This window comes from Oryzias melastigma, linkage group LG15, assembly GCF_002922805.2.
Source record: "Oryzias melastigma strain HK-1 linkage group LG15, ASM292280v2, whole genome shotgun sequence".
NCBI lineage: Eukaryota > Metazoa > Chordata > Actinopteri > Beloniformes > Adrianichthyidae > Oryzias > Oryzias melastigma.
In genome coordinates this window covers 7,949,718-7,972,216 of record NC_050526.1, presented here as the reverse complement: position 1 = coordinate 7,972,216, position 22,499 = coordinate 7,949,718, and the positions used below count along the sequence as shown (strand labels likewise).

The 22,499-nt window shown below is 41.6% G+C and overlaps 1 protein-coding gene across 12 annotated transcripts in view; it reads left to right on the top strand.

The window, feature by feature from the left end:
• Positions 1-18,862, top strand: part of LOC112161639 (cilia- and flagella-associated protein 46) — a 66,381-nt gene extending 47,519 nt beyond the window's left edge. For 4 of the 12 annotated variants that reach the window (XM_024296949.2, XM_024296946.2, XM_024296950.2 and 1 more), the window contains 17 exons: positions 3,028-3,207; positions 3,314-3,481; positions 3,955-4,052; positions 4,560-4,636; positions 6,686-6,837; positions 6,968-7,074; positions 8,311-8,378; positions 8,518-8,679; positions 11,897-11,976; positions 12,341-12,401; positions 12,508-12,525; positions 12,637-12,715; positions 12,805-12,917; positions 17,765-17,846; positions 17,976-18,112; positions 18,211-18,309; positions 18,416-18,862. In XM_024296949.2, the coding sequence (XP_024152717.1) occupies positions 3,028-3,207; positions 3,314-3,481; positions 3,955-4,052; positions 4,560-4,636; positions 6,686-6,837; positions 6,968-7,074; positions 8,311-8,378; positions 8,518-8,679; positions 11,897-11,976; positions 12,341-12,401; positions 12,508-12,525; positions 12,637-12,715; positions 12,805-12,917; positions 17,765-17,846; positions 17,976-18,112; positions 18,211-18,309; positions 18,416-18,522 (1,788 nt within the window). In that variant the 3' untranslated portion in view covers positions 18,523-18,862. Of the gene's footprint in view, positions 1-3,027; positions 3,208-3,313; positions 3,482-3,954; positions 4,053-4,559; positions 4,637-6,685; positions 6,838-6,967; positions 7,075-8,310; positions 8,379-8,517; positions 8,680-11,896; positions 11,977-12,340; positions 12,402-12,507; positions 12,526-12,636; positions 12,716-12,804; positions 12,918-17,764; positions 17,892-17,975; positions 18,113-18,210; positions 18,310-18,415 lie in introns of those variants that run through there. The other 8 variants (XM_024296945.2, XM_024296947.2, XM_024296943.2 and 5 more) reach the window with 8 other exon arrangements.
• Positions 18,863-22,499: the final 3,637 nt, after the last annotated feature.

Sequence of the window (22,499 nt, the reverse complement as noted above, 5' to 3'; positions counted from 1 at the left end):
AGGCGAGATCTGCAGCCAGGTGTAGAAGGAAAGGGAACCTGCGGTTCTGCTGGTTCTGCTCTGTTCAGTCACTTAGCTTCTGGGGTGGTCGAACGATTTCTCTATTCCGTTTGGTGACCAAAGTCGCAAAAGCTGGCCGGACAATGAAACTTATCGACTGGTCTAGCATTAAAATCAGTTTCAAAATAAAAGCATCAAAAATGGTAAAAAGTTGGAATCAGTCTATGAAATAAACGGGAGACAAAAATGTTGAAAAGAAAGAAAGCGCGCGAAAAAACGTGATCTTAAGAAGAACTTAGATGTTTCTGTTCTGTTCCTGTTCTGGCTTCTAGCTTAGCAGTTAGTTTAGAGGCGTGTTGTTGAGCCTGTTTTAGCAGCAGCCAAGAAGATGGAGGAAGGGTGCAAGAGAGAGCCCCAGCCTGTGCGCGCGTGCTTTCAAACTGGGAGGCAGGGCCAGAATCGCCCAATCCGTGGGGATTTGAGGCGTTTTACGATTGGAGGTAATTTGCATGTCCCAATGAGCTCTGTCTATGCAAATTTCAGGGGCGTCACCTTATTCTGGTCTGTGGGTGTGTTTTAATCTTTAATGCTGAATTAACCACAAAAGGAGTTTCTATCAAACAAAGTTATCAAAAAGTTTGTAAAACCCTATATGTGTGTGTAAATCCTATATGTGGCACATAAAATGCCTCCCAAAGTCCACATAAACACAGAAAAGCAATTCTCCAAGCTTTGACGGTTACACAATGATTAATTCAAAGATTTTAACCTCCAAGTAGTTGTGGAATCTTCTTCTGCTAGGAACAAAGGTTTGATTACACACATGTAATGATATTAGGACATTTCTTGTGGCTGTGGAGAGATGTTTTACATGTAAGATCCAGTGAACAAAAGTCCTGTGTTTTAAAACAGAAGAAAGTTATGCAGGGTCACATTTTTTCAAACAAAGGATTCAGAGTGTCTGTCAGGAAGGCTTCCACCCTCCAGGGGGTCAGTCTTCCTGGAACCAAGATTCTTTGAAGTTGACGGCCGACGTGAGCCAGACTATTCTGCATTTGAATAGTCAGGGTCCTGCTGGTTTAATGACTTACATCCGAAAGGGGGATAGGAGTTTCAGAGACCTTATGGCTTCCTTGCTGTAAAAGAATAGCCTTTAATCTTGAAAAAGGCATTCCACATGACCAAATGGTCAGCACAGGTCATCACAGTTGTTTTCCAAGGGTGGACTGCTACAAGTGTTTTGGGTTAGAAGGCAAAAGATGGATAAAAACAAATGTACAACACCTGAAAGTTACTTGTGTAACGCCGGAGTCACACAGGACGCGATAGCGCCGCCCAGCGGAGAGCGCTCTATTGGTCACACCAGACGCGATTTGTTTCCGCGACGGTCGGCATGCGCTTCTGCTAGAGCTATTGCTTTTTTGCCATCATGATCAATAACCAGGATATCTCCCAGTGTTTCTGCTAAAAGGAGATGGTCTCTGCCCCTGTCGACACAGACCCCGCCCCCCAACTCCGCAGTCGGCCCACTTCATTGATCGGCTTGTGCGCGCGTGTGCGTGTGTGTCTGTTCTGTTGTGTGTCTGTGTGCACGCACGCAGGTGTTTCCGTCGGTAAATTAATGAACTAAAAATATTACCTGATGTTTCTTCCCAGAAGAACCGCTCCTCTGCCTCTCTCTCGTTCAAACGCAGCCCCGTGTCCCGCTCCAGTGTGCCCCCACAGCCCCGTCTGCCCTGCTTTTTTTCCTCCCAGAACCCTGCAGACCAGCACACCCGCTCCGGAGATCTGTGGTGTCCGGGGTGGGGGCTCTCGCGCACGCGTGTCTGTGTGTTTTGATTGTATGCATATTTTCATCTCTACAGTCTGTTTAGACACAAAAACATGATCACATTTGTCAATCGCGGCGTTTTATTGTGACAAATTGGTTCTATTTTGAAAATAAACCGGATTTTCTCATGTATTTCGACGCAACTTCCTGCCAGTATTGACGCGGAGCGCTCGCGTCTCGCGGAAGAAATAGGCCAGACGCCGAAACGTTGCGCTGCACCGCGCGGACCCTCCGCGCCGCTGCGCGTCGCTCCGCGCTTGGTGTGACCGACGCCATAGGTTAACATGGGCGCCGAATGGCGTCCTGTGTGACTCCGGCGTAAGTCTGCAGTCTTCAGGCTGACAGTGGAAATGAAAACACTGACATTTTCTGTACCCGTTTACGATGGGTTGTGGGGTTGCTGGAGCCAGCCCAGCTACTGTCACCTCACATCAGTTTGTTAGTCGTGAGTGAGAGTCAATTCCCCATCTCTGACACAGTTACGACTGGATGTCAGTACACCAGAGCTACAGTCAACATGTGTTGTGTAGAGCTAAAATAACTGGCATTCATCCTGGAAATGGACTAAAACCTCCAAAAAGGGGGTTAGAGCTGCTGCTGTCCCGTCAGGATGACGTCTGGCTGTAGAACTGCTGCAGATGACAAGTTAACAATAGACAATAGACATAAAGACTCATTCTAATGAAAATGTTGTTTTGACATTTATGAAGAAAATTAAGCTCAAAAATTGAATTTCTTAGTATGTCTTTATTATGTAATTCTTTATTCAGAAACCATGTCATAGAAAAATACACTGTTTTTATTTAGTCTAAATACAGCAAAAATTATAAAAGTTATAATAAAAAGACCAATAATGATTTAAAAAATAATCAAAAGAAGATCAAAGTGAGACTTTAAAGGGTAACCAAACAGGGAAGTTGGAGGCTGACTCCGCCCACAGCCGAAATGTGAAAGTCCAGTCAGAGGGGTGGAGCTTGGGGAACAGGACTGTTCTCATTACTGGAGCTGCAGATCATGATGTGAGACTTCAATGGTTTGACTAATCCTGAAATTCAACTGAAATACCTCAAAGAACGTTAGGAAAAGTCAAGTTTTGGCAGGCTATGGCTCATGACTTAGAAGAATCATTACTAAATTTAACATCTGCGACATCTATCTGACTGAAGTGTGTTTGTCGTGGTGTTGTCATGTGACAGAGAAGACCTGGAGTCCAGAAGGTGCTGCATGAAGCCAACAAAGTTCTCTCTGAAGCCGTCAACTTGTGTCTTCAGCACCGGCTGCCCGTCTCCACCCTGGCCGATGCCTCTTTGAACATGCTGAAGTGTAATGGGCGCTGTGACTCTGCGGTTGCGGGTCAATGCCTGGCTCTGTTTCAGGTACAGCATGTCGTGATGAACTTGCTGTGCAGGATCTTCTGAAGCATTTCTCTGTGTAACACCCGAGTGGGGAATCCGTCCACCATCAGCTTCTGTTTCATCTCAGAGTTGCTGCGCGGCTGCTGCTACCGTGGAGGTCCTGGGCTCTGCTCGCATCGGCTCCTTCCAGCTCCCGGTTCCACTCGGCATTCGCTCCGATCTGCTCCTCTCCAAGGAGGAGCGACCCAGCAGCATGTTGAAGGGAGCGGACGCCTCCCTCAGCACAGCCTCCAAGGTACTTGGTCACCAAACAGAGCCACTCATGATTTATGGATGCTGTCACTCGCTGCCCAGTAAATTCCCTTCATGGTGGCATAATGTTGGTGCTTCTATAGCCTTTAGTGCAAACCCACTGAAGAATGACGGAGCAGAGCAGCTGCAGACACTTGAACATGTTTTCTTACATCAACAAGATCTGCTCAACTGTTCTCCAAAAAGGCTTTTGCTTAAATAATTCACAGCTCACTGAGCATGTCATTTAAAACGTATCCATTGTATTAATCTGCCTACCAAAACACTTATTTTAGTTTTTTTTTTCTTGTTTTATAAAACATCATTTTATCTGCAATTTTTAAACTTGTCCAAAAATAATTTTTCTTTTCTTTGTCTCAAATAGCAAATTCAAATGTAAAAAGTCTGTTATAATTTCAGTTAAATTAAAATTTGATGTTAATATTCTAAGCACAGGATATGAAATTGGGTTTATAGGCCTTTAGTCACATGACTGTAATGTCCAACCACCTGAGCATCCTGTCGGAGCTCCCACCTGGCCTGCACATCCTGCTCCTGCAGCACTCCCAAAGCAGGTAACTCTGTTCATTCTCTGTGTGTGTTCTTGTGTAGAGCTTCTTGCATCTGACAGGGAAATAGAATTAAAAAAAAAAACATTGTAAATTTATTTCCGATTGAGCATTACAGAAAGATTTTTAACCTATTAACACCTGTCGGTGGTGCTTAAACACAAAATCTATCTCGTGCGCACCTGTACTTTTCTCCTTCAGAATCTACTGGAATGATCGTATTAACGGTTAAAAAGTTACAGTAAATCAAAGAACTTAAACACTTGGAGCTCCGATGTAAAAGAGTTAAAAACTAAGATTAATTTTTCGATAAATAAATCCTGTCCAGAAATCTCATGAATTCTCAGTCACACCTGGGAGGGGCCAAGTCAAGCATGTCCTTCCTAAAGCGGCAAAGCTGCTCTTGTAAAGGCTTTATTCATTACGCTATAGTACAACAGATGTTGTAACTAAAAAAAAAGTTTTTTTTCAGATACTTGTGATAAAAAGTTTTTAATGTTTGTGATTGTTTAGGTCAGAACTCTTCGGGGCTTTCTATAAGCCATCTGCAGCGTCAGAACAGACAGAAGGAAAGACTTCACATGAGTCAGGTTTGTGTTTTCTTGAACATAATCCTGAGCATCTGTCCCTCCAGGGCTTTAGGATGTTAACGTCACACCAATTCCTGAAGATTTTACCAGACAGGCCAACGTTTAAACAGGTTCCACCATCAAACTGTTTCCGTCATTCAAATATCTAGACTCACACATAAATATCATCAGGTTGACCAAGCAAATGTGCCCCGCATTGTGATCTGAACATCCTCAATTCCCCACGACAGTGAAGGTATAATGGTTGATAAAGTCTCTGAGTTACAACAAAAATCCTCAGTGAAGATTGTTTCATTCTCTGAGAAAGTGGAGCTAAACAGTTTTGATCTTCTTCAACATTCAAATTGAAACAAAAATGAGAATCAATGATGAGAACTTTGAAATCATGAAGCAAACATGGAGAATGATTGACAGTTGAGTCCTCGTCTGCAGTACTGTGTGTGGATTTATCAGGAGTGTGGATTTACTGAGTGTATAAAATGTAATCTTCAGTGTGTGAATGTTTCCTGTGTATTGATTTTATTCTGTGTGGGTGAATTTACCATGTTTGTGTATTTGTCATTTCTGATATACCATGTGTAGGTTTTAAGAAACCTACACTGTAAAAAGTGAAAGATTGGATCAATTAACAATAGTTGTGTAATTTGTTACAATAAAAAAATACACGTTTATCAAATTACATTTTTAGGTCGAGTTAACCATCAACTCAAAATGTTAATTTGATGAAAAGTAATATTTTCAAATGTTACAAATGACAGAACTTTTGTTAATTGATCCAATCTTTCACTTTTTACAGGTAATTTAGGTGAAATCTGAACTGATTGAATGTTATCAGAATGGAGAAGTTTTTAATGCCGCATTGAGTCAACTGGACAGAAACCTAATGATGTGTTTATGCAGATATGGAGACATTATATACTCAAGTGATTTTGTTGACAGGCAAGTGATCTTTCTGACTAAATCATCTGTTTTCTAATAATGTCTGTGTTAATGATGAATCTTCCACCTTTTGACAGAAAAAAATTGTAGTTAATATAAAAAAATAAGTCAAAGAAAAGTAAAATAAATAAGACTAAGTTACTAATGGACACATTTATTCGAAACTAACTGAACTGAAATAATTATTGTTTTCTAAAAAAAAGAATAAAAAAAATACAAGTTGCATTTTTAAAGTTAAACAAAACCATTAAACCGGTTTGTCAGCTTTTTCTTTAGTTGAAAATTAATAATAATGTTGATCATTATAGTACAAAAAGAATTAAATGTGCTGCTTTCATAATGCTCACATTTTCCTGTTGCTCTTTTATAAATTGGATTTATTTTTTTATTTTTATTTATTTATTATTTTATTCTATTTATTTTTTTATTTATAATTTTTATATTTAACCTTTATTTTACAAGGAAATCCCATTGAGATTAGATTTCTTTTTCAAGGGAGACCTGGACATCAAACACATTTTATTTTAAAATAACCACTGTTTAATGAGGGATTTTCATCAGTGCATGTGGTGTGTCATGATTCCCTCTCACTAAACTAGGGAAACAATCCACTTCAAAAAATATTGTGACTTTTTTGCAAGTATTTAGAACTTTTTAAGCAGTTAGTTTGAGGCTTTTTGTGCTGCAACAACCTTAAAGAAAGAGCCCCAGCAGATCCTGAAGAGACTGACTCTTACGTCTGCCTGTTAGGGATGTACTCATATTTGACTCTCAATCTAATTTGCTCCCCTATGAAAATCCTCTAATAAATATGGGATATTTATCTGCAAGGCAACAATGAGGTCAGACATTCTGAATGCACATAAGGAAAATGATGGGATGCAGCAGAGAGGAATCACCTTTGCCACTGCTTAGACCACCATCAGCGTTACCTGTTTGCATGTGATGCTGTTAGAGGCTGAGGGGTTCTATGCTGGGAATCATACTTGATAGAAAAATACAGACACTCGACAAACAAATAGAACGAGGCAAATGCAGAGGAACTCACAGGGACCAATTAGGAAGTGTCAGTGAGTCTTCTTGTCTGAATGAGTGTTGTCTGTGTTGCAGCAGGTACCCTGACATGCACCAGGGTGGCAAGAGTTTCAGTCTGCCCACAGGCACTGCAGGCACTGAGGGAGAAAGCCCGGCTCTTCTCCCAGAGGAGCCAACATTCCCCCGTGAAGGAAGAATGCCGGGGCGGTGCAGAGGCCCGGCTGCAGGTCTCTGACAAACATTCTGCTGAAACCCACCTCGACTAATGCGGTCCCCTGCCTGAGTGATGGGAAAAAGACATAAAGAAAAAGCAGCCTCCAAAAATAACTCAAGCTTCTTTACTCTTTCCCTCCACAGAGCGCTGCAGCAGACTCACAGTCAGCCGTTCTCTTCAGAGAAGTTGTGCAGGACATGGAGGACTATTTGAATCCACTTCTCACACAGTTCAGCTTTTCTTGTTTGAGGTGAACCTAGATGACTTTCATTTTTCTGGTTCTAAGTGTCACATGTTCTTAGTGGATTTGGAAAAGCTCCAAAGTATGTTCAGTAAATTTCCCTTCAGAGATTTGAAGAACAGTTTTGATTGTTTTCAAGAAGAACAATGAGAAAAGAGTAACACCTGGTTCACACTGGACGCAGAATGGAGGCCACTGCCATTCTATTAACCTATGGTGTGGTTCACACCAGGCGCAGAGCAACGCGGTCCTCCACTGAAGACTCGCGCTGTGCAGCAGATCATTTTAGCGTCTGGTCTATTTTGTGTGTGAGCCGCGAGCGATCCGCGTTAATTCTGACAGGAAGATACAACAAGATACATGAGAAAATCCGGTTTATTTTCAAAATATAACCAATTTTTCACAATAAAACACCACGACTGACAAATACAATCATGTCTTTGTATCTAAACAGACTGTAGAGATGAAATAAACACACAATCACAACACACACACTTCTCTCTGTGTCTCAGCAACAGATAAAGTACACAATATGTACGGTTGTACATATTTTTTCACATATTTTATATTATGTCTCGATACATTTCTTTTGCACTGTAACTGCTGCTTCAATTTTTTTGTCCTGTGACAAGGACAATAAAAGCCTATCTAATCCAAACTAATCTAATCTAATCTAATCTAATCTAAATTAAAGAAGTGTAGAACTAAGTACTGTACATGTTTCTTCTTAGCAGAATATAAACAGAGCATAAACAGTGGAGCTCTGATGTTAAAGGGTTAAATGTCTATAAATGTCATGCCATAAAGACATGTTAAAGACATGTTAAAGACATGGTCTTTATTGGAGTGGGTCTCTAAACATTGTCAGCTGCTTTCTTAAAAAGAACATTTTCAAAGATCAAATGTACTCACTATATTTCTTATCAGCTTTTCATTGTTTTTTTAGAGTTCTACTTTTTATTTTACGTATTTAACTTCTCAGATCTCTCAAAAATGTTGTATTTTTCTTCAGCCTCAGCATGTTAACGCATTAAATTAGTGCTGATAAATATGAATCTTTTGCATTCATGTTTACTTTCATTATAAGCTTTTAAATTAAAATGTTTTAACAGACACATATGTCATCTATCTACAGGGAATTCTGACACTAAGCTAATAAATATGCCGATAGTTATGTACGACAGTCTAAATCTGACAGCTTTGTGCTGCTGCACACACAGTTGATGACGATCCTTCTCCATCCAGCAGGCCTCCTGCTTCACCCTTTCAAGGATCTGAAAGGACCAAAGACGAGGAAGATGAGGCTAGCACAGGTAAAGCCTGTTCTGTCTACATGCTTTCCTCTAAACAAACTGGCTCTTCCCATGCAGACCCTCTGCCCCACCAGAGGTTTGATATGTCAGCTTTATGCGTTCATAAACAGGCAGTGTAATATGTTTTCATCTCTTCCAGCAGAACCAGGCGAGGGTTTGGTGATGCTGGCAGACAGGGACTTGCTGGAGTTGCCTCTGGAGTCTTTGTCAATCCTGCAGGAGGAAGACCTCAGCTTTGTGTCACGCGACTTTTCTCTGCAGTTTTTCTACAGCCGCCTCAATTCAAACAAGACACAGAAAGGTAATAAACACACATGCATTGACTGTCAGACACGGCTGGCTGTAAACAGGCTCAGACTTTGAGGTGACAGTGTTTCTTAGACTACAGACTGCAGAAAACGGCCTCCAACAGGTAAACATTGTTGAGTTTGTCCTATTATAACCAGAAAAATGAGAGCCTGAAATGCTAAGTGTCCTTCTCTTTTGAGTAAATTATTCAATTTTTCTAAACAGCCATCTCTCATGAAGGTCAATCACAAAGCAGTGTCTCAGTTTTGACATCATGAGGAACAGTGTCTGCCACAGAGTTTAGCTATTTTCACATGAGCATCAGCCAATGAAATCATGACTACACTCTACACCTGTGTGGAGGGAACTCCAACAGTGTCTATTCACAACATTAACAGTACGGCCATGACTCAGTTTCCTGAAACTCAGTCAGGGCAGGCCCTAGGTTAGGCGACCTAGGCGGCTGCCTAGAACACCATCTGCTGGTGATTATTAATCTCAATGATTATAAATTATTATTATTTTTTTTAAGTTTGACACACAACTCATTTCATGTATGAATGAAAAGTAATTAAAAAAGATAAATGAAGTAATTCAAAAGTTTGGCAAAATCCATAACTCAGCTTTAAGATAACAAAGGAAGGAAGAGGAGGAAAAACGGACTCAAAGAGGTTTGTCTGTTTATGTACATACAATTGCTTGGACCCCCCACCGCCCCTGAATTTCGGCTGAAAAAAAGCTCTAGTTTTTGGTCAAAAAAAGACAAATTCAACTGCTGTTCTTTATTTTTTTGTATCTTTAAACCTTCAATAACGATTATTCTTTACCCTTTGAAGTCCCCCACGACAATTTTTTTTTATTTAAAAAGACATTCCCAGTAGTGTTTTATTATGATTATGAAGTTTTTAACCAAAATCCCACAACCTTAATGTCTTAAAAAGCCATGTTTCATGTTGATCTGAAGCCTCTGTTTTCTAAATCTCCTCTGAGGGGGCGTGGCTTTTGGAACTGCTCCTTCCTGGTCCCCCCTGTCAGATTATGATAGCTCTGTGTCTCGCTAGCATAAATCATCACCGCTGCTACACAAAGATGTCAGCTTGGGCGAGGAAGTGAAGAGCTTCATGGACCGAACTTTGTTTGATTTACAATCCTTTCCAACTGCGGTCAAATGAGCCGCCGTTCACATTTCCGTGGTCACATCAAGAAGCTCCGTGGAGTCTGGTGGAGATTTTCCAGCGTTCTCAGTCCTGCTACCGTAAGTATTGGATGAAACTCACACCAAAAATCCAGTGATGCTGATTTGACCACAGAAATGTGAACGGCGGCTCATTTGACTGCAGTCAATGTGAAGATACCATCTTCTCTTCTCCAGAACCTGAACTAGACACTAGGAACAGATGAGGGTTTAGTGCATGTGCAGCAGAGCTGTTGATGGAAAGAAGATCATTCATTCAAACAGAGTCTGTCCAAGACAGTTTGATTGACAGATTTAAAAAGAGAAATACTTGTAAAGGGATGGAGGTGCTAAAATCCCTTTTCGCCTAGGGCTCCATGCAACCCAGGGCTGGGCCTGAACTGAGTTCATCCAGAAGCTACATTCTTCGATCAGCCAGTGACATAAAGTTTCATGAGCGTTTATGATGACCTATGAACACTGACATTCAAACAGAAACATGAAGATCGTCAAGTCTGTTATTGATTGGTTCCTTCAGGTTACAGTCAAATGCTGAATCACAAACAAACATCTTTTATTTGATCCGCTGTATTTGAACATGAACATGCATGTTCTTTGTGTATCTGGACGGTAGTTCAGTTCTGGGTAGTTTGTGTATGTTGATCGCTCTACCAAACACACCTGAATGAAAGCTCTGTGCTGAGCCCTTCTTTTACTGATGTGCTGTACAGGAAGACTAGTGCATGTGTTTTCTTTGGCTCTAGCGTCTTTGCTTCAGGACAAAAACATTATTATGTTACAAAAAAGTGTGGTAGAAAGAGCGCCGCGTCAGCTCCTGCAGACATCTGTACTTTTATGAAAGGTTGAATCTTTTGCATGACTTGTCTAAAGGTTAGAGCTCAACATATTTGTGTAGATGTGAGAGAAACAAAAAGTACCTTTCTGCTGAAAGGACTTCATTTGATATTCAGATCAAAATAGTCTCCAGCCCTCTAACTTTGATGTCAAATGTTTTCCAGTGTATCAAGAAGACTTAAAATTACTTTTAAAAAGTTAGTTTGTTATTTTTTTTACCAAAATTAGCACTAAAGTATAAAGAGTCTTTCTCAGGTCAAAATACTTTAGTGTAAATGTCTTGATGTTTCTGCATTATTCTGTGTGATACTGAGGAATCTGAAGCCAAAATGTTGTTTTTTGCACCCGGATATGAACTACCAATATGTTCTGTATTTCATATCAGTATGCTTTCCAAGCCTTTAGCAGGTTTGTTGGGCAAAAGAAGAATGTAAAGTGTATAGCAGTTCAGTACGACTGCCAATGAACACAGAGGTGGATGCTACAGTGGAGGAGGGTCGTGGCTCAGTGGGGTGAGCAGCAGTCAACCGATCCTTGCTGTCCCAGTTTAGCTCTAGTTTCCCTGTAGTTCTTCGAAAATCAGTCTAATATGCAGTTTTGTATATTTCCCACCGACTCCCACAGAGAATGATAAAGACGCTAAATGCAGGTGAAGATGTGAATCTTTCCTGAAAGTTATTTGTCCACTGTATCCACAAAGCATGAATTTGATTCACTGAGCTGCTGCATTCCATGGTTGCTTTTCATGGATGAGTGACCAAGCATTCAAATGTCTCATTGTACCAAAGGCTGCAGCATGTTGGATGTCACATGAGTTTTGTTTATTTGGGTTCCAAGTCATTTGGGTTTGCACTTTAATCTTTAAAGCAGGTTCTATGTCAGGACTATGGTTATTTTGTTAGGTTTTTTTTTGTTTGTTTTTCTTAAGATTGACCTTTCCGTCTTGATTTTTTCATAAAATACCTAATAAATGTAGTAAAATAAACAGGTCATTTTACCTGCTGGTCCTATTGGTCCATTCAATTGAATGAAATAGGTTTGTTTAATTATTAGAGACTAGTAAGTTTTGCAGCCAGGAGGAAACTGTTTTTGACTGATAAACGTCTGTGACTTTACAGAAATGGTGACTTCATTATTTTATTGCTCAAACGCTGTGTAATCTATCCGTGTCTGTGTGAATGCTGCTTTCTGTTTGTGCTAGTTGAAAGTGACAACAAAAAGGACACCAAAGTTAGCAAGGGAGCGAAGGGGAAGGCACATCAAAGCCAGGCCATCAAAGCGGTGAGTGGACTAAATCAATCTGGGCCCGCCAGATGCAGACGGCAAAATTACTTTACCTGCTGTCAGCAGTGGCAATTATTTAACTTCCCTCCGCCTCTCTTTAAAGTGTGTCTTTCAATCACTTATGCATTTTGCATTCATAAGGATCCTATTTCCCACCTGTGAGCATTTATCGTCAGTTATGCACCTCCCTGTCCAGTCTCATTTGTAGAATCCTTTTGCTTTTCTTTGTCTTCACACAGACACTGTCTATGTGCTGCAAAGCCTGTTGTGCGGTCATATAAACAGAATGTTGTACTTTAATTTGCTTGTTCACAAATCTGCATTTAAGCTGTAAAAACTAAAGAAATATACATTTACCCAGACACCTGTTGGTCCCGTGCAGCCTTCTCTCACCATCCCAGTGGACAAACAAGACTTTTGTTGTATCCTTTTGAGGCATAGTAATTAAAATATGTCTCATTAGATTGTTGCTAGAAGTAATATAATTTATTTTTTTAAATAAGAAAATCCTTTACTCACTTCTGGTAGATTTTGCTGACAGTGAAGGTGAGTCCATCAGAATGACTTAGAATTGACCAAACCTGAACATATGATAATGACCATATGTTCAGGTTTGGGAAAACCTTATTCTGACAGATCTGCCTCTCGCTCACACAGGACAGAGAAGTTTGTCTTTGATGAAGGAAGTTTTACAAACCCACATGCCGCATTTCACCCGTCTGTGGGGGGGCAGCAGGTATGATCGTGTTCTCAGAACTTGTTTCTGTCGCATTGCTGCCTAATCAATTCTTTCTGCTTTGCTAACTAATGTTTACATGTGTTTAGTGTCTCTGAGAGTGAGCGAGTGCTGCGCCGCTGCAGTGCCTTCGTCTACATGGGGAAGGAGCGCTTTGTGGGAATCCTCCCCCCTGAAAGACTAGCTGCTCTCAATCTGTCTGGTACTGCCACCCTTTTCTTCCTTCACCTTCATGCATTTTCCTCTGAACAGAGGTCATTTTATGTAGAAGAAATATTGTATGCTGTAAATAAATGTGCGTTATCAGCATATGAATGCTAACAAAAACTGACCCTGTCACCAGATTTCCAGGGCAACTGCTTTCTCAGGTTTTTCATTAGAATTCTGTGAGGCCTCACAGTGTATTGAGTTTTAAAGAGCTTTTTGGAAGAAGAAAATGTGCCAAGTCCAGTGGAAGGAGAAGATGAGTTAGAAATTGAAAGCAATGTGACTCAAAAGGCTAAATCCTTTTCAACACGGGTCTGTCTGTCTCTCATTTCTAGAGTTGGGAGACAGGAAAACTGCTGAAGGGAGAGAAGAGCATTTCTTCAGAATTCCGCTCTGCTCCTTTGTTCTTACAAAAGTAAAATAAAATCCAAACGTCATCAGACAGTTCATTTTCAGGATTTCTCACAAACAGAAACATTTGTTTTTTTCTGATCATCTGCCTTCATTCTAACATCTGCACTGCTGACTCCATGGGTTTTCTTTTACACATTAACCAGATGTGAACAGAAGGACTAGGGTTGGGCACTGATTGGGTTTTATTTGGTTCCGGTGCCAAAGCGGTTCTTTGGTTTTGGTTTCGGTTCCTAATTGGTGACAATTTCTGTACTTCAGTTATAAAAAGTAAGGTCTACAACTTCCCAAATCAACACATTCTCTTTCCTAAGTCACATACTGATGCATGGTTAAGACCTCCACGTCAAAAATTGACGTTTTGGGTGTTGTTGTTTTTTCACGTGCTGGCTGTTCCTTTTAAATCAAAGCTCCTCAAACCCTGAGCTGCAAACCGATGGCCCCTCCCCTCTTTCGTGCACCCCCCTTTTGCAGCACGGCAAATTCACTGCTCGCCACCTGTCAAACATGTGATCCTGAGCTTGTCTGAGGAGTTACCGGGGACTTAATCTCACTCGGTGGTGTGTCTGGATGACAGCCGTTTCCGTTGTTTCTGTGTCTCGGTGACTCAGTTTGATGGCTGTTCCACATTAACCTGTGAGGAGCCCCACAGCGGCTGTCTGTCTGCGGGTGTGTGGATCGAGCGAGCTCCGCTGAAGTCCAGGAGTCTGGCTGCAGCCAGAGAACCGCCGTGATGCGACGGGACAAAAACACTGGTATTGGATTAATATTCTACCCGCTGATCAGGTCACTGAAAACATCGCATTTCCAAAGCTGAGTTCCTGATTGGCTGATGTGACGCAGCGAAAGGTCAAACTACTTTAACCTGCTGTGAAATGCAGCCAGACATTAGAGCGCTGCACGGCGCATGCCCTCGTCAGCGTGAGCCCGCCCACTATCACAGAAAAAGCAGAAGGGATTGGCTAGAACTTTAACGTACTGAACAGAGTAGAAGTGATTGAAATGTCTAAGACAAATAGACCTTCAATGAAACTAAGCACCGAATTGAGGAACCGTTTGCAGCAGCTTCTTTTGGTTTCGGTAGAACCGCATAAATCATAGCTGTTCCTGCTTGGAATCGAACTTCGGTGCCCAAACCTAAGAAGGAGAGAACTGACCGGAACGTTTCCTTCAGTCACACCACACCCCTTGTGGCTAAAGACACACTAATGATGATGAAAATCTATTTAATATACACTGTATATTTATACACTCACAAGCCACTTTATTAGCAACACCTTATTTACTGCTTGTTAACACAAATGTCCAATCAGCCAATCACAGGGCAGCAATTCAATGCATTTAGACGTGTAGAGATGATCAACATGATCTGCTGCAGTTCAAACTGATAATCAGAATGAGGAAGAAAGGAGATTGAAGTGACTCTGAACATGGTGTCAGGCGGGCTGGTCTGAGGATTTAAGAAACTGATGATCTACTGGGATTTACACCCACAACCATCTCTAGGGTTTACAGAGAATGGTCAGGAAAAGAGAAAATATCCAGAGAGCAGGAGTTGGGCTGGAAATGTCTTGTTGATGTCAGAGGTCAGAGGAGAATGTCCAGACTGGTTCCAGCTGATAGAAAGACAACAGGAACTCAGATGGTTACAGCAGAGGTCTGCAGAAGAACATCTCTGAACACACAACATGTCCAACCTTGATGCAGATGAACTACAGCAGAACACACCAGATATCACTGCTGACAGCTACAGAAAACTGAGGCTACAATTCACACAGAATCACCAAAACTGGACAATAGAAGATGGAAAGGCGTTGTCTGGTCTGATGAGTCTCTATCCCTGCTACATTCAGATGGTAACATCAACAACATGAAAACATGGATCCATCCTGTCCTGTATCAACAGTTCAGAGTGGTGGTGGTGGTATAATGGTGTGGGAGATATTTTCTTGACACACTTTGGACCCCTCAGTACCAACTGATCATGGTTCCAACCCCACAGTCTACCTGAGTATTGTTCTGACCATGTCCATCCCTTTATGACCACAGAGTACCATCTTCTCATGCTACTTCCAGCAGGATAAGACTCCATGTCAAAAAGCTGGAATCATCTCAGACTGGTTTCCAGAACAATGAGTTCACTGGACTCCAATTACCTCCACAGTCACCAGAACACAATAGAATCTTTGGGATGTGTGGAACTGGAGATCAGCATTATGGATGTTCAGCCAACAAATCTGCAGCAGCTGTGATGCTGTCATGTTGATATGGACCAAACTCTGAGGAATATTTCCAGAACCTTGTTGGGCCAATACCACCAAGCTGTTGTGGTGGATGTGGCAGTACCAAGTGATGGTAACATCAAGAAGAAGGAAAATGAAAAACTGGAGAAATACCAGGGACTCAAGAGAGGAACTGGAGGAAGCTCGGAAGGTGAAAGTGACAGTGATCCCCGTGGTAATTGGAGCACTCGGGGCTGTAACCTCCAAACTGGAGGAGTGGCTACAGCAGATCCCTGGAAAGACCTCAGACATCTCAGTCCAGAAAAGATTATATGTTTGAAATCCATCCATTTTCTGAACCCGTCACAGGGCTGCTGGAGCCTAATCCGGATACTGTTGGGCAAAGGCGGGGTACACCCAGGACAGGTCTCCAGTCTGTTACTGGGGTGTCTTAAATCCACATGTATTTTTGCTTACAAATCCTCATCAATGTGATTTTTCAGTCATTAACTGACAGCTGTCACTCCAGAAGACGCGTCTCACATCATGGTTCTGCTTCTCACACCATGAGAGTATGTTGATCTAAAAGGAGCGTAGCTCGGTCGTCATGGCTGCACTGCTCTCCCTCCCCAGCAAACAAAGGTAGTCTGCAGATGGGAGTGCTCTCTCCATTGTGATTGTCAGAGTGTCAGGTCAGCCCTGTTCACTGCCTTAGGGCAGACATATGTGCCACTCACTGGTCTGTGTCGGTGCCGCTAACTACAGTGTGACTGGCACCAGGCTCTGAGTTTCAGCTGTCTCTGTCCACAAAAACACAGGGATGTTCCCTCGTCTCAGGACCTGATTAAATAACAGCAGATTTCTGTTTGTGAGGGAATCAATCCTGCATCTGAGAGCAGAGCTGCAGAGCAGTATTTGAAGAAGCTGTGGTTCTGAGGGGCTGCTGAAGGCTTCAGCTGGAGAGAATCTTCCTGAAGTAGTCACATCTGATTGATCCATCAGAATCCAAACAGCATCATGCCGTTTATGAAATAATACCTTTTATAATCCAGAGTGGATGGAGCCAACCTCCAGCTAAACAACTTTTGGGTAAATATACTCCAGAAAAGGAATCAACAGTAAAAGTAAAGCTTTAAAAAGCTTTAAAGCCTGTGCATTATATTAAGAATGATAATGATAAAAACATTGTTCATAATTGCATTTTAAGACAAAGGAAAGTGAAAATTTCAAAGTATTTTGACAACTCTTCCTCTGTGGAGCTAAATTATTATTTGAAACTGAAATAAAACAGATTGAAAAAATATTAGTGTTTGGCCAAAAAATGTAAAATGTCCAAAACTTTGTTATTCTAAAATAAACTTAATTATTTTCAGCTTCAAATGTTCTGTTTTTTAGGTTTCAAAACTCAAAATTTTAATTTCAGACCTTTTTTTGTTTCAAATCTTTTTTTCACTTTCAAATCTTTTTTTTTCATTTTCAAATCTGAAAATTTCAGTTTCAAAACTTTTGGCCCCGTTGTGGAGCATTGGGGCGGGGCTAACACGAAGGACCAATCAAAATCGATGAGGATGATACCTTCAGTCCCGGTGCGTTCTCTGACTCTGAGAACTGTGATCATTGTAGTCAGAGAATGTCTGTTTAGTCTGGACTATCATAGTCTGAAGTTGTCCCAAGACGGGTGTAAAAAACAAAGTTTTATCACGAGTCCAAAACTCTGTTCTAACCCGTTCAAAGCGTTATCTTGTTGTGTTAAATACACACATCGAAAATGTCCCTGTTGTTGGAAAAAAGACACTGTTGGAGCTCCAGTTGTCTCCTGTGGGCTAATGCCAGTGACACCCGCATTTTAATGTTGATTCTGATTCCGAATTGATTCTGAGGTTTTCTCATGCAGGAATTGTATATTTGTGTTCATTTGTATATTTGCTCCTGTCAAAGATATTATTGTTCTCCTTGTGATTCTATAATTCTCTTTGGTGAGCAGCAGTTCAAAACAGATTTGTTGGAACATCTCTTACATTTGACCAGGCTCACTCATTGTTGCAGGTGTTTCTGTTTTATTCCATTTAACTTTCATTTCTGTTTTAAAGCCCAAAACAATTTAGTATCCAGTTTATATGCTTTTCTGTCCTGAAGCTGATATTTGGGGAACTGGATTATTGACGTTCATTCTACTGTGTAATAGTGACACTGATGTCTGCTGTCTTAGACTGCCGCCTGGCTCTGCTGTTTGACCTCGTTCACAGCAAAGCTGACGTTCACTCCCAGTCAAACCATGGCCCACACAAGAGGTAACGAAGCAGCCAAATCTGGTCCTCCTGTCAGTACTTCCGAGGGTCTGTCACTGCTCTGTCCAGCACAAGTGATAACTTTTGTTTTTAGCCTTCTCAAAGCAAACTCAGCCTTCCTGTCCTCCCCAGCGTGCCGTGGCTGGCCACGCAGAAACCCGTGGAGACGGCTCTGTGGCTGAGCTTGAGCGGCATCAGCTGTGTGGTTCTCCACCAGTGGGCCTGCAGCCCTCAGCAGAATGCGCTGACCGCTGCAGCTGTGCTCGATGGTAGGCCCGACTCTCCACTTCCACGCAGGCAGTCTCAACATATTAACATGCTCCAGACTCCAGCCTCCATCACGTGAAACCTTCTCATGTTTTCACAGACCTGCTGAGAGTCAGAAAGAGCTCAGGCCAGACCATCCACAGCCTGCGAGGGGGGATCCCCTCAGCAGAGTCCCAGCACAGAAATACAGGCCTGTGTGGTAAGACGGAGCTGCATCACAGCCTCATTCAGCCTTTTATTTTCATCTCCACTCCTGCTCTAATGCAGCCTTATATCTGAGAGCGCTGTGTTCGTTTCCTCTGCAGACACTGGGACTTCAAACAACTCCAAAGACGACAAACGTCAACGCAGCTCCTCACCATCCGCTTATAACTGCATTCTGTATGGACTTCCTAATTTGACTGTCACCTAGTTTAACAAAAATCACAGAACATTTCTTTCTGAACATGCATGGAGCTTACTGCTGAAGTTTTACCTGAACACCCGTGTCTCTGAAAGATTAGTACTTCCATGGCATCTTGCAGATTCGTAAAGATCTAAAGATTGATCGTTTGTTCCTTAAAGCTCAGTTTTTTAGAGGTTTTTTGTTTGAGCAGCACAAGAGCAATCCAGAAGAAGCCCAGAGAACTAGAAAACACTTTGCTTTCCAGTGAAAGAAGTCAGAAGCTACCAGCAGGTAACGGGGAGGGGCGGAGCCAAAGAAGATCCAAGCTTAAATGAAACTAAAATAAATATTTAAATTCAAGTAAAAAGAAAATGTAATTTTTGTAGCAATGTTTAAGGATATTGAAATGATGGGCGGCCGTGGTGCAGTGGTAGGGCGGTCGACTCCTGATCAGAAGTGAGCGGGTTCAACTCCTGCCTTGCCCGCCCATGTGTTGAAGTGTCCTTGGGCAAGACACTGAACCCCGAATTGCCTCTGGTGGGAGGTTGGCGCCAGTGTTCAGCAGTGGAGCCACCACCAGTGTGTGAATGTGTGTGTGAATGGGTGAATGGGTCTGTGACTGTGAAGCGCTTTGGGCCCTCAAAGGAGGGTGGAAAGCGCTATACAAGTATACGCCATTTACCATTTGAGTCCCATTATTTATTTTCCCATGAAAAGCCAGTCATAAGTCATGTGACTTTGGCAAACAAACATGCGTTATTCCATGTTTTTCTGTTTATGTATGACTTAAATGTGTTCTACTGACTCACCAGCATGAGGTCAGCTGATTTCCTGTCAGGATTCAGTGATGAAGGACCCAGTATGTAAGAGACCAGGCTTGGTGACATTAATAAGTTTAAGTAAAAAACTCAAACATGACAAAACCTTGAACAAAGACAGCAAAGGGGGGATAAGACTGACAACCTGAGGATGGAAAATAAAATCAAGTTGAATAAGGGTGCAGATGTACACTTTTGAATTCATATTAATCAAATGCAACTGAGAACAGGTGAGTCTTTAACCTGGATTTAAATACACAATACAGTGTTTCAGTAGATCTAATGTTTTCTGGAAGTCTGTTCCAGATCTGTGGAGCATAGAAGCTGAATGCAGCTTCTCCATGTTTAGTTCTGACTCTAGGAACTGATAAAAGACCGGATCCACTTGAGCGGAGAGGTCTGGCTGGTGTATGGAACTGATGAATGCCTGGGTGGCTTTGAGTGCTCTTCAGCCTCTGTCATGTGGAGGTTTACAGGGATCAGTCGTAAGGCCATTAGCCCCCTTTGGGTTCCATCCAGAAAAGCATGGCATCTCTTTTCACAAATCAAGAGAATACTTTTTTTTTAAATCAAATGATATGAAAGACCCACTCCAGTGTTCTTGTTGCATTTTCTAATGATGGAGGACAAACATAGAAGAATTTAAGTTTAAAACTTCGATTCTAAGTATTTCTTTATTTAAATCATGATGAATCAGGAGCAGACGAAACAATGTGGGGTGAAAAAGCTCTCCATTTTGACATAGAAACTGAAATGGACGGACCCAAGTCTCCTTGCTCTGCTCCATTCTGATGCATCCAAATAGATCCATGAACGTCTGCACTTAATCTAAAAACAGCATCATCATAGTTAAAAGATCAATGGGAACGCTTTGACAACACATCCAAAGATGATTGGAGTAGGACTTAGGATTTGACCTCTTTGACCTCTTCGGTCTGAAGAGCTGCCCAGAGCCCTCGATTTCTTTGGCCTCTTAATTGTGAATACATGGTAGCATTTAGTTTTAGATTATCTGAAAAACAGATGCATTTGTAGCCAGTGTAGTACTTCTATGGTGCTGCTTTTTTTCTGTATAACTTTCTATTTTGTTCTGTTACGTTTTGGTTCTTGCTCCAAATGAGTTTTTCTGACAGCTGTTTAGACCTGGATTTATTTTAAGATGTTTGCTAAACATAAATGGGTTGATGTAAGACAGCAGGTGAGTTCAGTCCTCATAGAAAATACAGACGAACAGAGTGGTGAACATATGTCAGACCCTCCCCAGCAGGTGAGACGTCCCCCTCTCAGGTTGTCAGGGTGAGGTGGGGGGTTCTCACATTCTGACATGTGTAGTTAAACATGTAGGGATGTCATTCTGACAGAACGGTGACAAGAGGTGATGCTGTGTTAATATGAACCATATACCATGAATGCAAAAGCTCCTCAGGACTTGTGAGGAGCCGTCAGTCCATGTTTTACTGCAGTCTCTTGGCTGGAACGCTCTGACTCTTACCAACTGCTCAGGGAGAGACACCAGTGTGACATCAACATTTATGCTGACACCAACAAGCTGCTGTGAACTGTGCTAAAACAACACAAGGTCAAACGTGGAAATGAGAACCACTTGTGTTCTGTCCTTTCTGTGGAACATCCCATCAGACTGCAACTTTACCAAGGGAACCTTTGTCTTTTCAGCTGCTGGTTTACTTATCAAATGCAATAACACCACAAGAACCCATCCAGGAATGTTTTAGTGAACTAATAGGACACAGAAATACCTTATTCTAACATTTTACTTCCTCTGAGTGAAAGATCTATCCATGTGACATTGCTTTTCTTGTCTGATTAGCAGATTTGTTGGCATATTATAGTGAAAAATTCCTGTATTTAAATCATTACTTCACTCCTAAAATGCCTTTTTGCCTGTTTGAAAGTCTACCCCCTGTTGTGGCACCACCTTCATGTGGTTTTATTATTATGATTTTTAAATAACATGATAAATACGAACACATCCCTCCAGGGGAGGACGTTCTCTGCTTCCTGGATGACCTTTAGTCACTGAATGTATTTAGAGAGCTCCTCACTGCACTGCAGGCTCATCATTCTGTAGAGGCTGCAGACCAGCAAGCAGAATTCAGGGTTTTCAGGCCTCTGGTGAAACTTTGCTGAAGAACATACAAGCAAGATGTGCATGCAAAGGAATAAGACAGTGGAACATATGCATTTATTGTAGTAAGTTGTAGAATTGTAAGATTTAATTATTTCCAAACATGCCCGGCGACACACTGGCGACCTGTCCAGGTGTACCTTGTCTTCTCCGATCAGTAGCCGGGTTAGGCTCTGGCACCCCGTGACCCCGAAAGGGATAAGTGACTAAGAAGATGAATATTTCCAAAGATCCTCTTGGTTGTTATTGGCTCTCCTCCAAGAATTTGTGTTGAAAGTCTCAAAGGCAGATTTAGATGTGTGAGGTGTTTACTGACAAGTGAAAAACAAAGTAAAACTTGAGTATTAAAGCTACAGACCATGGTCTGCATAGATGTCGGAGCAGCTCTCCCAAATGCACTGAGTTCTAAACAACAGTGGCCCCTTTGCTCCACGTGTTTCCTCTGACAGCAGTTGCATTGACTGTATGAGAGAACTGGACTGAGTGAGTGTGACATCACTCATGGAAAATGACTGACTTCCAGCTCCAAAGTAAATTCAGGCGCCAATTTGTTGGAATGTAGACGTCGCCATGTTGGAGCCAGACAGCATCAGTAAAAAGTGATTGGTCTGAGACGGTCTGAATCAACATTTCTATGGCAACCAATCTCACCAATCAGGAGTGAGCTTGTTGGAAGGCCACCCCCAAACCACTGAATTCTGGAGAATCTGTCCGTCAAATGTTTCAAACATTGGAGGTGGGGCCAGCAGGCTCCACATATTTTATTGAGGTTTCTGATTGGTCAGTTTACTACATGACTAGCTTTCACTACAGACAAAATATCACGACCAAAGAAAAAAAGAACATGTTAATATGTCAAAAAGGTATCAGAACAAGAGTGATTATTCTGACCAATAGAATGACTGAATAATAAGTGTCTTTTTCTCTATATCTATGCGATTTTGTTTGATTGATTGGTTTATTTCAAGCATAGATTGAAGAATACAAGACAATACACACAACTGTTTCAAACTCATTACAGAAACAATTAAATGCATTGA